Genomic DNA, 14,068 nt, shown 5'->3' on the forward strand with positions numbered 1-14,068 from the left:
TTAACTAAAATGTTATATCAATCTTTCAGTATTGTTGAGACATTTCACTCAAAACCACAAATGTCAACCTGATGGTGGAGGAAGGTCAAGATCACCAAAGTCATTAGGATTCATCTTCTGGGCACCATAAATGTCTGTGAAATGGTATGGCAATCTGTCCAGCAGTTGTTGAGATATTTCAATTATATAAGATTGTAATAATGACACTGAATCTTGAGATACAATTTCATTTATTACATTTGCAGCTTTAACTGAGAACATTTCAGAACCTTGTACCCTGAACACTAAACAGGTCCTTATAGTCTTCCCCTATCAGTTTCACAACACATGCAGCCTTGCATCAGTATCCTGCGGAGTTTGGCATGACCAAATGTAACAAGAAGTGAGAGTGTGCCATCAAGTCACAGTAACCATAGTAACAAAGCAGTGACAGCTACTGTACCTCTTGTTTTTATCACCCTCCTGTTCCTACAGGCACACAAACAAGCACACGTATCAGGTTTCTTTCTCATGTATTTATTTCTCACACATGTAAAAACACTCTTATACACACTGAGCTGTGAAGAAGGGGTTCAGGATTATGGTGTTTGAATGACAGTCGTGACCTTTTCACGTAGCGTTCAATGAGAGCTGCCCTTGTGGGAACTCACATTGTTTTCACTAAGGATGACTCACACTGAAGATTAGACCCATCTAACTTTATACCCTCCCACTCTCTCTCTCTCTTTTTCTTCATCTCCCCTGCTTTCGACCACTTCAACCTCTCTCCTGATATCACTTTCTCTCTCTGACTCCCTCTCCTGCGACACTGCGTCTCTCATAAGAGGCTACATGGTCTGTTCCACGTCTCTAAGAATTTTCCTCAATGAATTCGTCGATCCTCGCTTGTCTCGTGCAGAGCACAGTTAGGGGCTGTAACACACCCTCTAGCTGGTGTGAACAGCTGGTTTGATATCTAAATGTGAACAGTGAAGAACAGAAACATGTCACGCACTCATGTCTCAACATATAAAATAATTACTGATTAGATGAAAGTCTTTCTTAGGGCAAAGGGATACATTTATTTACTGTGCAGTTCAACCGTGGGAACATACTTGAAAAAGCATTGTTAATTTTTGTATAAACTGATTTTTCTTTGCTTCAGATGATAGATATTGTTTTTCCAAGATATGTATATCCAAAGTATAGTTGTAAGTTAGCCCCTGTTATATAACCATTAATGCCTTTTTTAAATACACTAGTTCTGTATTGGCAAAATGGTGTACATTGTAAGGCAAATTTCCCCATCAGGGTATCAACCTCTTGTCAGATATGATTTAGACAAACACACCCATATAACAAGGAGAAATCCTGGTACTTTTTGTGTTTCTACCATGGCTGTTATTTCAACAGCATTGGCACACATCTAATTCCCCTGTGAACCTCCATGACAACACCAGCCATGCTCGGTGATACGTGACCCAGAGGTTCTATGACAGTGTTGAGACTGAATATCAAAAGATCCAGCGATTGAACATAACAGACATCTGTATCCATCCCAAAGACTAGTTGGGAATAAACCATAAAAAAGAATGCTGTGTCAATCGGGGTGAGACACAAACTAGGAGGTTCACTGAGAAATGTATAATCTATAATGATTACAATGATTTAAGAGACCTTCAATTAGCATCTAAAAACAGTTATCTCCAATATGTCTACTTTCCAGCCAAGCAAAGCAGCCTTGTGTTCACTTAATCTCCATGCGATTGTTACTTTATCTAAAAGAATGCAAAAAGGAATTCAGAGGATAAATTAGGGTATATTCTTTTCAATCCTAAGTAGGCTGTGTTATCACCAGAGTGAATCAAAAACATGAAAATCACCAAAATAACCACAGCAATATTATTCTGTCTCCTGTTTACATTTCATTAGGCAACCATGATATGACACCTGAGGTCTCATTTCTACGATCCATCCAACCTTCCTCATTGTCTCATTGTAAAGATATTGGGTATACAAGGTTGCTATGGCGACTATTCTTCTTGGCAACACGAGCCTTACATTCACCTTCTCTAGGTAAATATTTAGGACAGAATAACTGATAAAATATGGGGTGGCAAAACATACATAATATTTAGTGGAAGTGGGCTAAAGGATTTTTTGCCCCTAGCCAGTAGATTAATATGAAACATAAAGTACCCACTCAAAACACTGTCAAGTGTGCCTTGATGCGTATGAGGACTGTCTTTATCACTGACGTGGTTATATTTATATAAGGTGTAGTGGTCTGCAGTGTCAGCTGAGTGTTGATCCATATCGTTTGTGGAAACATGCATAATGGATGATACTAAAGTGAGCGCACTGGACTAAGAATGACTAATTTAAGTGTGAGCAGTCTATCTATATATATACCTCAGTTTGCATACAGTACAATATGGACACCTATGTATTAATACTGAAAGTATCCTCACATAACACTTCCGCTGTCAACATGTTAGTGCTGTACTGTATGTGTTAAACACTCATGAGAAATATGTAATAAAATAATGAAGCCAGGTCTTTTCTTGTAAAAAAAAAAAAAAAAAAAAAACACTATAGTGAGGATTAGCAAAAAAGCTTAAAAAGGTATACTGTGGGATGCTCTTCTATATTTCTTTGCAACATATAAAAAAGTAGACATTAGTCAATATAAATGCAGCGTAATGAGACATCCGTTCTTTCTTCACAAACCTCTGCTTTTCAAAGGTCGTACCCATTTGGATCTGGAGTCAAATCACAAGCAACTTCATCCTAACAGAGCTCCTGATTAATGTCAATTTCATTCTTGTTATCTCCTTACTGGTGATTATTAAGTGCCAGCAGTGTGTCTAGACTGACCTGCTGACTCCTGCAAAACAGCTACTTGTTTTTTAATGAGGAGATGACGGTTATAGCTCAGCAAAGTCTTTAAAAAAACGTGTAGTAATCCAATTAGTGTGTTCACAATACATGCCTGACTTGTGCTATGCTGTTTCTGTGCTTTAAACCCTGTCCTCTCGGCCTGAAAAAGAGAAATAAAAACTATGTGTCTGGTTGTTCCTTTTGGTAGCTGATAATCACAAGAAGCTTGCTGAGCAGTTATGATTAACAAGAGTAAAAATGAAAACGGGAGTGGGTTGAGAGACGTGGAGAGCAGAGACAGCATTAAAACAAAACAAGATATAAAGTCCAATGAAAGAGACAAACAGATCCAACACAAGACAAACTTGGGTCTTGGCATGGGAAACACACCACATGATCTTTGCAACATACTTTGCACTCCCTGTGGGGAATTCTCAACTTGCATCTGTACTGCTCAATCCATGCTTCAAAGTCTTTCTCGGACTGAAAAGCTGAAACTGGAAATATTGACTCTTGTGGAGTGGCCAATTTTGATTTGTGGCCCCTGTGTCAACCCTGCAGTGGGGCCCTGCATTTTGACTCCAGTCTACATGATGGAGCATGTGAAGCCACAGCACTCCTTTAGCAGAGTGAGGCCTGTCTTGGCGAAGGGAGAAGATGTCTGCTGAGCCCTGGATGGAGCCCGTCTGGTTGGTACACCTGAAGCCCAGAGAAATCATACTGTGAGGAAAAGATGACATATTGTTGTGGTGTATTGTATAATGTGCATAACTTCATTCTACTTAAATATCAGCTGCTTAATGATTTGACTAAGAGGAGCACAAACAGACATATTTATTCAGATAGATCTAAAGCATTGTAAGTGGATGTGCCAAGCTTCATCCTTCAACGCCCTCAGGTGGAAAACACCTTGAACAAGCAAAACATTTGGAACAAGGAAAATATTTGCCAATGCTCATATCCGGCTCAGTTTTTAAAAATGTGCTATAAGGCTTTTCCCTTTATTTTGAAAGTGGATAGATATGAAAGGGGGAGAGAGATGGGGGATGACACGCATCAAAGGGCAGCAGGTCGGACTCAAACCCTGCGCTGCTGCAGGACTCAGCCAACATGGGGCAAACGCTCTTACTGGGTGAGGTAGAGGCCGCCCTATTTGCAGCTTTCTTTATGGCTAAATACCTTTCTTCTTCATATTTCTTGGGAATTTGGACTGCAGAAAATCTGCCATTTCTTTATCCTCTTCTTTCTCCCTGAAGAAATTGAAAACAATTGATATAAAATACACAGGATCACATCAATACATAAAGCACTTGATGAAAATAAAATTGAGATTAAGATCTCTTATCAAAACAACCCAACACAAATTTGGATGGGAACCAATAAAACATTATCTATTAAAATCAATCAATAATAACAAACCCTTCGTATGTAACAGACATTTATTGAGATCTGATATGTTCTGCTATCTGCACCAAATGTATCCTGCTTTGAAAATAAAAAACACAACATAAAAAAACTGCCGACAGAAATTTCTTGTGAAAGACAGTGTAAAAAAACAAGTTAAAAAAAAGAAAGAAATAACAATAAAGTGATCTCTGTATTTATCAGCATGAACAACATGGCCTTGGGCAGCGTCACATCCTCTCCTCTGCGATCTATGACCTCACTGTTGTTCTTCTGCTTCCTCCCTCTCACCTTCCCAGCAGTCCCTCAGCATTTTCACAGCATGTTGTTGGCTGCCAACACATTATTGCTAAACACAAACTAATGATGCTTTATACTGTCAGAAAATTGGACTGAAGAAAGGATTAAATCTTCAAACACAGTGGTTGTCTACAAGTGGTATAACACTGCTGCTGCGGAATGGACCCACTGTAAGCTTATTTACGTGTGCAGGACAAAACATAATAAAACACAGTGAGAGAGCAGTTGCTCACATTTAAATGCTACTTTTTATATATTGTTGACATGTCTGCATGAAGAAAATTGAATGTTCAAGACAACCTGCCTTCCTTTGAAGGTTTCCTCTAATATTTTCAAAAATGCCCTGTAGGGTTTTGTATAATGTGTGTGGTGAAGGAGTGTCAGAATAGATCAGGAAGGTTTGGACATTATTTAGACGGCTTCTCTTCATCTCCTGCACCAGCAGCAGACTTAAGAGGCTTGGTGCACCTAAAAAAGATAAAATATAAGCAAACTTCTTAAACTAATGGCAGCTCCTCTTGCGGTACTTACTGACACACTTGCTACATGTTTAATTGAAATGGCTCTCTGCTGTGCACTTTGCGGTACACTCTCTCATAGTGCTGTGCCGTAGAAAATGTTCCAGTGTTGTAATGGAGCGCAATGGAGGCAGCTTTCTAATAGCGTGCATACGGATGTTACTGAACTGAGATACAACTTTAGCAGCACTGGTGACTACGAGCAATGTTCCAATCTGAGCACTGAGTCATCATAAGAATGTTAATCAAAGTTATCAAAGACCAGTGCTCCTGTGCATGAAAAATACATGCCAAAACTTTTCTAGTTGGGCAACAAATTCCCTAAAGCCTTTTCTACATAAGTACTATATGTGCTCTGCATCTCTATCTGATGGCTTTGTGTCCAGTAGGATATTTCATTCACAGCCTATGATGACAGAAGACCAAAGGACTCCCAAGCTGTAACAGAACCAAAAAGGCAGAGGCACACCTGAGTCGTTCAAACTCCACATCGTCCACCAGGAAATCTCTGGTCTCGACCAGCTTGTGGATCTGCTGCAGTAGTTCTTCTTCCTTCTGCCGGTCCTCGTTTGACTTGTCATTATCTGCACCACAAGATATCTGAGTATCTATAGTGTTTGTCACAGATTACTTACTTTACTACAAATATAATAGGGCATTAAACAAACAAATACATGAATGAAGAATTTAATAAGGAATCAATTTATTTAAAGGAACAGTTAGACATTTTGGGAAATATGCTTATTAGTTTTCTTCCTGCAACTGATCCCTCTCTTTGGACGGACAGATACTGTATGCAAAAGATGTTGTGTGCACAGGAGTCGATAAGCTTAGCTTAGCATGAAGACTGGAAGCAGGGGCAAAACACCTAGCCTACCTCTGTCCAAAGTTCAAAAATAGGTATACAGTACCATCACCACTAAAACGGGCAAATTAACATGCTGTGTCTTGTATGTTTATTCTGTACATGTCTGACCTGTCTGATTTTACATTTCTATTTGTGTAAAAGTTAAGTAAAACAAGATTTAACATGTTACCAGCACCTCTAAAGTTAACTAGTTAACTTTAGAGGTGCTGGTAGGCAGATCTATCTATATATATTTTTAAACTTTTAAAATATCCAGGCTAGTTGTTTCCACATTTCCAGTCTTTATGCTAAGCTAAGTGTAACTGCCGGCTAGCTCTAGCTTCATATATATCCAGCCAATAACCGACAAGAAGGTGTTGGTTGAGTCATGAATACGCATTGTGGAAGTAGCCTACGTGCTAACGCTGCTGCAGTGATGGCTCAACCAACTCCTTCTTGTCGGTTATTGGCTGGAACACTGTTTGTTATGGTTCGTGGTGCAGGTTGGCACAGTTTGTTTTTGTTGCCGTTTGTGGAGCCTGGGCTGTCTTCAGAGACTGCGTTTTTTTACAGTGTGTTCAGGGGACAGGCAGCTAGCGGATAGTGAGGAGATGTTTGCTGTATGTAACGAAAAATGTTGTAGCCTAAAAAACGCATCACATCACTTAGAGCACCTTTAACTAATTCTTGGTAAGAATAAACTTATTTCCCAAACTTTCTTTCCCTTAACTTTATTTGCCTGTTTTATCCTCCATCAACAACTATCAGTATCCAAAGGACTCCTACCTGGTATGGACACTAATTTCTGCAGCTCTTTCTTCAGACGAGTGATCTCCTTGCACAGCTGAATGTCATCCATCCTGCACAAGCATGATGGAACAAAAGAAACACACAATAACGCATGTAAGTACTGCACATGCTGCATATCAGCTCAGTTTCTACTTTAAAGGGTAGAGAGGAGTGGAGACGTGACTGTATTGAATGGGGAAATGAAATTCAAACAGAGAAAGTTTCATATTGATCTTATATTTCACACAGGAGAGGGCACAATCTTTTCTGAGGCGAAATCCCTGTGGCGTCTCTGAGCCAGATAGCTTTCACTCAGCCTCCTTCTGTATCACGCTCTTTCTCTTTCAATGGCCCTCCAACTCAGTGGATCATTACGAACACTGAGGTAGGGTGAAAGACCTGACGGAGTTAGAGGCCCTCACGTGACCCAGCATCACAGCAGCAGTCTTTTTTAGAAACACACACACACACACACACACACACACACACACACACACACACACACACACACACACACACACACACACACACACACATACACACACAGGCACTTGCAGGGTCAGACACACACTCATTACACACATTCATCAACGTCAGCAGAGTGAGAGCCTTGCCACCGTGCCTCATCTACCTGTCATGTAAGATACTCTCTACGGACATGCAGGTGGAGAAATGGCCAAGATGTCTGGAATACAAATGATATGCTTTACGTAACTTACCAGAAGAAAACACACCTTGTGGTTAGTTAGTTAGTTAGTTAGTTAGTTAGTTAGATTGTGGATCGCTGGGGAAAAATCGTGACTTCCATCTCTGTCCTCTTCACTTCCCCCTCCTCCTCCAGTCCCCCATTCTCCTGTTTCATCCGCCTGACTCTTGCTTGCTACCCCACACACAGCCCTCCACCCATTTCCCCCGCTGTCTGAGCAGTGTTACTGCCTATCATTCAGATGGTGTAGATGAATAAATATCAGTGCACTAGCCTGCTGAAGCAAAGGTAACGCCATTTAAATTATAATGGGGGCCAACTCTGTTGTGATGGAGAGAAATGAGGAGAGAGAATAGACGACAATGCTGCTATGAGATATGTTTCTGATACCAAGGTGTGCTCCTAAATAAATAGAAACATAGCTTAAATGATTTGAACTGCTTTTGGGTGCAATACGCCAGTAAGGCACTAGCTACTAGTACTTGATGTGTAGCTTGACAAGGTATCAGTGCACTTTTGTGACTGAATCATTCATTTATTCAGGTGTCTCACAGTAGCTACATATGTTGTCCCACATGCATGTTGCAGATGTCAAAGTGTTGGTCTAACACTCTGGTCCAGAGTAAAAGATTTTCTAAATTTTTGCATGACACTTTGCACAGACATTCATGATCCCCAGATGATGAATCTTAATTACTTTGATGTTCCAATTACCTTTAATCCAGCACCACAAATATATCAAAATGTCCACTTGTGCGACATACTAATGTTAGCATGTAACCATGTTAACATCAGCATGTTAAAATGCTAAAGGTACATTAAGCTCAAAGCATAGCTGAACTGGAGTACAGCTTAAACTGATGTGTCAGGTCTGATAATGTCGAGCTAAGCCTAAGGTTTCTTAAACAAACTCATCGCCAGGCAACAACATTGATATTGAACAATTCTGCAAAGCCACGGATTATGTTCAGTGAAAACGATTTGTAACATCAAGTGCCAACATTTTTTTATAATTCTTTCTTTCAATGCATGGTAACTAAGGTTAGGGAAAGATTGTCTTAAATAAATGATGGTTAAGGTATGGTAAGGCAGTTGGTTAAAGTTAGGGAAGGATCATGATTAACATATAAAATCAAATCAGGTCTGTGAAGGGGTGCTGTGAAATCAGACCAGCATTAAGCATTATGCTTTCACCGTTCTACTGTAAATTTTGAATCAGGGTTGCTATTATTGAAGCTGTTTTGTCTCCAGTAATCACACTGGCTGCAGATGGCAGCCATGACACCAAAAAAAGCAGGGTGTTGGTGCTGTGGAGCCACTTACATGTATCTAAGCTCTGACTCCCTCCTGACCAGGACGTCCCTGATCCTCTCAATCTTAAAAAGCTCCCCCTCAATGTCGTCCACGGTGATGGTGGAGTCCGCCATGGACACCACATCGTCCTCTGAAGGGATGAGAGAGAGAGACAGAGAGTGAGAGAGAGAGAGAGAGAGAGAGAGAGAAGGGAAGAGAGAGAAGGACAGCTTTTAGTCTTGCTGAACATTGCAAAAGAGTATGTGTTAGACAATGTGCGACACAAAAACACTGAAGTGTATATAGATTTGAGTTTACAGTGCACTTCTTCAACTGAAAAATACTATACAGAGAAAGGCGGACAGATACACAATTAGGAGCTCTTTATGATCCAATTTCCAATATCCGAAGTGACACTGTGGAACAATAACTGCATATGAATATGCATTGTTAATTGTATAAACAGCTGCAGCAGAGGCACTTTGAAATCACAGCTTGATCAGGAGCAGAGCGTCACAGCCACATTACCATGTGTCAGTGGTTGGCAAGACTCATGTCTCTCCCTCTCTCTGTCTCTTTCACAAACACATGCATGCATGCATGCACACACACACACACACACACACACACACACACACACACACAAACATGCACACGCACACATTGCATAATTGCGTAAACCCAGGGTGGTAGGTCAGCCAGTAAATAAGCCTCCCTCCAATATGGCTGGCTGTCAGATACACACTGCAGTCCTGTCTACCCTGCTTTTGTCTACAACTGTAGAGAGATCTGTCATTCGGTGTCAATATTTCGTCAAAACGGAATCCCCTGTTAATTGGCGACAACTTTGATAATTTATGCATTTGTTTCATTCATTTATCAAGCAAAATTGTTTTTTGGTTCCAGCTCTTCCAGTGTGAACAATTACAAAATTAAGGAAAAGAGCCATACTGTATGTGAATCTAAACCACAGAGAGGGAGAGAGAGAGATAAAAAAGTCTATATTGTGTCACACCAGGTGAACAGTACAGGTGAACAGTAAAATCAAATCAGTTTTTAAATCTGTCTCATTATGCATGTCACTCCAGACACCATTACCTGTATTTGTTCTTTAACTGTATTCTTTCAAATAAAACAGACATTTTAAAATGAAAATTAAATCCTCAATCTAAAATAAAACAAATAATATAAAGTTGTAGTGTTTTCTGAACATATCTAAGCCACTAATTACAACAATGTGTGGGTTTGATCCAAACAGCTCTGTAATACATTTTAAAGAATCTCTGTGTGTGGTATGAAAGGACATCAAAGCATTTCACAGTGGCTACCAAAGACACTGTGCGCAGAATAGAATCAAAGACAGCAGGCCAGCAAACATTTAACTGCAACCATCTCCTAAAAAAGCAATTGTTTATGCAAATCAAAATTCATATACTAGATTTAATTTACCCTGAGATCCAAGTATGGTTGACATTCTTGAAGGTAGATATAGTGACAGTCACAACTTTAAAATTGAAGAAAATCACCACTGCCTGCTCTCGAATTGTTCCATTTAGCACTGTATGTTCCTGGATAACTGTCACTTCCCTGCAGAGAGCTGCACAACATAAGGGCCGAGACGGACATAATAAGGGAAATACCAATACCACCACTAATAGACAGTCCCTGACTCCTCCTGGCGCCCTTACATTCTCTTTATACACACACACCATTACTTAGTAGAGCTCTGGTATGTAATATCTCTATTCTAGTCACATTTAGCCCTGGGGAAGGTAGCACTGACTGGGTTCAAAGTACTGTGAAGACACGTCCTCTGCACTAGCATGAAATAAGGCAGAACAGAAGGGGTTCATAATAATTCAAACTGGAATTGTATGACTTCAGGGTAGTAGTAAAAGCTCTGTGGGAAGCACTATCTTATGCTTGCTTATAATTGCCGGTTCACATGGATTCATATCCCTGCTGGTAACAAAGCGTTGTTTGGGGGCCTGCAACTGCAGCCTGTTTTGTGTGACAGGCAAAAAGGGTTGTTGAAGCACAGACACACATCTTCACACAAACACTCTATACTCTGTTACTATGACAAATCTGGCTGACGTCAATGTAGCGTCAACACAACCTTGACAGCTCAGAGGAGAAAGAGTGAAGTGTTGCAGCGAGTATTGGACTGTTAATGGGATGGAAACTATAAAAAAGACGTAAATTAAACTATCTACGCCTTCCTATATGTGTCAAAAGTGTTAATTCAAGATGATTAAAATGCACTGCATATACCAAATACACCTAATTTCTAAGTCAAAGTATTTCTCGCTAAAACATAAAAAAATGAAATTGTATTCACTTTCTATTAGAGAAACAAAATATAAACAATTAAGTTTGCTTTTTTTGTGTCTTAAATAAGTATTTTGTGATTTGACACCAGGAGACAGAAGTGGAGGAAAGAGGAGAAGGGATGTGCAGAAGGTAGCGGACGAGAGAGGAACGTTTGCTTTTTTGTGTCATAAATAAGCATTTTGTGACTTCTTTCTAGTTTTTTAAGGACTAGTTTCACAATACTTTATTGCCGAGAGTTAACATTAGATATCATGTCTGTACCCTTGAGCCAAAGCCATTGGCCTTACCTTAGCATAAAGACCAGAAGCAGGGGGAAACAGCTAGCTACCATCTCTGAAGCTCACGTTTGTGCCAATGCTAATGCTTCTTTATGTAAACTAGGAGAATTGCCTCCATGCTCATATAGCTCTGTAGTTATTGTACATACCTGAGAGAGGTGTCAAGCCTCTCATTTTACTATGTGCAATAAAACAATAAGTGTATTTCCCAACATGTCAAACTAATCATTTTATCAACATTGTTGGTCGTAGGTTTCACACTATTCACACCTTCACCTTAGCCTACAGTAAAAAATAAATAATCACAGCTCAGATAAGCAACCACATGAAACTTTTTTTTGTGTGTGTTTGTGTGTGTGTGTACCTATGAGTAAGAAAGTGAGAGTGAAAGAAAGACAGAAAGAGCCACTCACACATCCTATGTAATCTTATCACACTGTGTTCACACTGCATACTCATTACATTATAGATGCTGAATGATAATTTATGAGCAGTATCACCTAATTCATAAAACAGATGGAATGATGTGCTTAAAAATACAAACATGATATGCTACATGACATCATGCATTACTGTTCATTCACCACTTATTTTCCTGCCAAAAAGACAGCTTCAAGCTTCAATGACTGTGACTGGGGAATTCCCATGTAGCTGACTGAAACACTGAACTGTGAGCTGAAAACACACAATGTTATAAGCGTTGTTTAGTATATTCTTACATCATTACAGACAACATGTTCTGCTGCAGAGGCTCTCTATGGGACAGATTATTCTGCCAGTGAGCAGTTATGACTCATCACTAGACCTCTCTGAAATGTTCCCTCCTTCACACTTTCTTCCCTTTCTCACTCTCTCTCACAGTTCCCATATCCTGTTGCTTTTCCATACCTCCCGAACCCTGAGCCTCTCTTCATCCAAACCCCTGAAGATGTGAATTTCAGTTTACAGTCTTTGCTCCGACTCCATTCCTCTCTTTTACACTGCCACAATGTGCTTTATACCTAATGAGGTAGAACACCATATTGAAAGACAGATCAGCCAGATTAGACACCAAGAGACAGAAGTGGAGGAAAGAGGAGGAGGAGGGAGCGGATGAGAGATGAGGAAAACAGGAAGGAGGAAGGGAGGAGTGAGATGAAATAAAAGGAATAGGGATGAAGCAAAACAGATAGAGGGCTTAACAGAGATTCTGCACAGCTTTGCAAACTTCCCACCTGATCAACTACTTCAGCAATACACTTCAGAAATGGCGTGCCAGTACGACCAACCTTGACAACATGATGATATTATAAGCATCATTCACACAATTATAAATCAATGACCATCAACAACGTGGAGGAATACTGTAGAACTGAAATGAAAATGTTCTCTGGTAACAACTTGTCCAATGTGATGATTTGCTGCTTTCTCTGGTTTAAATCATTGCAAATTGGGTTTCTTTGGGTTTTGGACTATTGGTCGGACAAAAAAAGGACATCTGAAGATATCTCCTTTGGCTTAAGGAAACTATTTGTATCTATTTTTTAAGTGATTATCTGAGAATTAGGCCTAATCAACAATGCAATCACATATTTGTTGCAGACTTTTGAAGAACATTATTACTGTGAGGAGCACTATGTGATAAAGAGTTTCACTGACCTCTGACCTATTGAACGCTGAGATGCAGCCAATGTCTCCAATGTGGGTCAGTATTCATCATTTTTCATCATTTGATGGTGCACGTCCCTGAGCAATGGGCCTCAATTTTCTTTTACACAAATAAGGACACACACACACACACACACACACACACACACACACACACACACACACACACACACTAGAAGAACAAACACCTGTGGATTGACATTTGCAGAGCTGCTGCCTTTACTGCAACTAGAATAATACATTGATTGGTTCTATCAACTACAAAAATAACCCAGATATAAAAGTAAAAGACTAAAAAACAACTAGTATAGCTATAACTACACACACACACACACACACACACACACACACACGTATATATATATATATATATATATATATATATATATATATATATATATATATATATATATATATATATAAAAGATTGTGGTGGTGCCATAGATTATATTCTAAAAATAGTAGAAGATTGAGGTCAATATAAATTCACAGTACCAAAGTAACTATGTTATGGTAAGAACATTAGGTACAGCAACACACTAGGAGGATATAAAATGAATCTCATACAATATCACTCTAAATTCTCCTAGTGTCACTGCACCCAATGTTTATATTAATGTTCCTATTGTGGTGCAGTGACACATTAAGGTAACAGAGTGCTACAGTATACAGAAAGGTCACTTTTTACCCAGTCAATAGATCGACATATAGACCATTGCATTGTTTGTCCGTTAGGTAACCTGGTTTGTTGGTGTCTTTGCTCCATTCAGTGAGCTCCAGTGAACCGTACTGACGAGAAGATCCCTTCTTCTTCTCCATCGGTCCAGCAGCTGCTCTCCTCTGTTCTCTCTAGGCTTCCAGTTGCAGTGGCTGGGAAACAGCAAGTGGAAACTACAGGGGAGGGTCTCGCAGTCTCAGTTTGCACTGTATTTCATTGAGTCATCGCCAGTCACACACCAACCTGTGGAGGCGGAGAGAACGAGATGCTCCAGCGGTCCCCACCAGATGTGGTTGGTGCCGGTGTGCGTGCAGGGCACAGGAGTCTCCCTGTGTTAACCAGTGCTGGTTAACCAGTTATATAGTAATTATATAG

General features: G+C 39.8%; 1 protein-coding gene across 3 annotated transcripts; it reads right to left on the minus strand.

Annotated features, from left to right (window-relative positions):
- Window positions 1–500: 500 nt before the first annotated feature.
- pik3r6a (phosphoinositide-3-kinase, regulatory subunit 6a) lies at window positions 501–13,929 on the minus strand. 3 transcript variants are annotated; one of them, XM_028564856.1, is made up of 7 exons: window positions 12,967–13,240; window positions 12,217–12,329; window positions 8,747–8,867; window positions 6,715–6,788; window positions 5,551–5,665; window positions 4,039–4,109; window positions 501–3,558 (listed from the first exon to the last, which is right to left on the minus strand). In XM_028564856.1, exons 3-7 carry the CDS (start codon window positions 8,848–8,850, stop codon window positions 3,446–3,448), a joined length of 477 nt encoding a protein of 158 aa, XP_028420657.1. In that variant the 5' UTR covers window positions 8,851–8,867; window positions 12,217–12,329; window positions 12,967–13,240; the 3' UTR covers window positions 501–3,445. The 3 variants fall into 3 exon arrangements, with proteins under 3 accessions (XP_028420657.1, XP_028420649.1, XP_028420665.1); XM_028564848.1 differs by lacking the exons at window positions 12,217–12,329; window positions 12,967–13,240 and adding an exon at window positions 13,716–13,929; XM_028564864.1 differs by lacking the exon at window positions 12,217–12,329.
- Window positions 13,930–14,068: the final 139 nt, after the last annotated feature.

The sequence above is a fragment of the Perca flavescens genome, chromosome 2 (genome assembly GCF_004354835.1).
Source record: "Perca flavescens isolate YP-PL-M2 chromosome 2, PFLA_1.0, whole genome shotgun sequence".
NCBI classification, from domain to species: domain Eukaryota; kingdom Metazoa; phylum Chordata; class Actinopteri; order Perciformes; family Percidae; genus Perca; species Perca flavescens.

Excerpts from the sequence above, each read along its gene's own strand:
- pik3r6a (XM_028564848.1), bottom strand. The coding sequence starts at position 13,794 with ATGGAGAAGAAGAAGGGATCTTCTCGTCAGTACGGTTCACTGGAGCTC. Across the intron at positions 8,868-13,715 it reads CAAAGACACCAACAAACCAG|AGGACGATGTGGTGTCCATG; the intron begins GTTACCTAACGG and ends TCATCCCTTCAG. Across the intron at positions 3,559-4,038 it reads AAGAAATATGAAGAAGAAAG|GTGTACCAACCAGACGGGCT; the intron begins GTATTTAGCCAT and ends TCTGGGCTTCAG.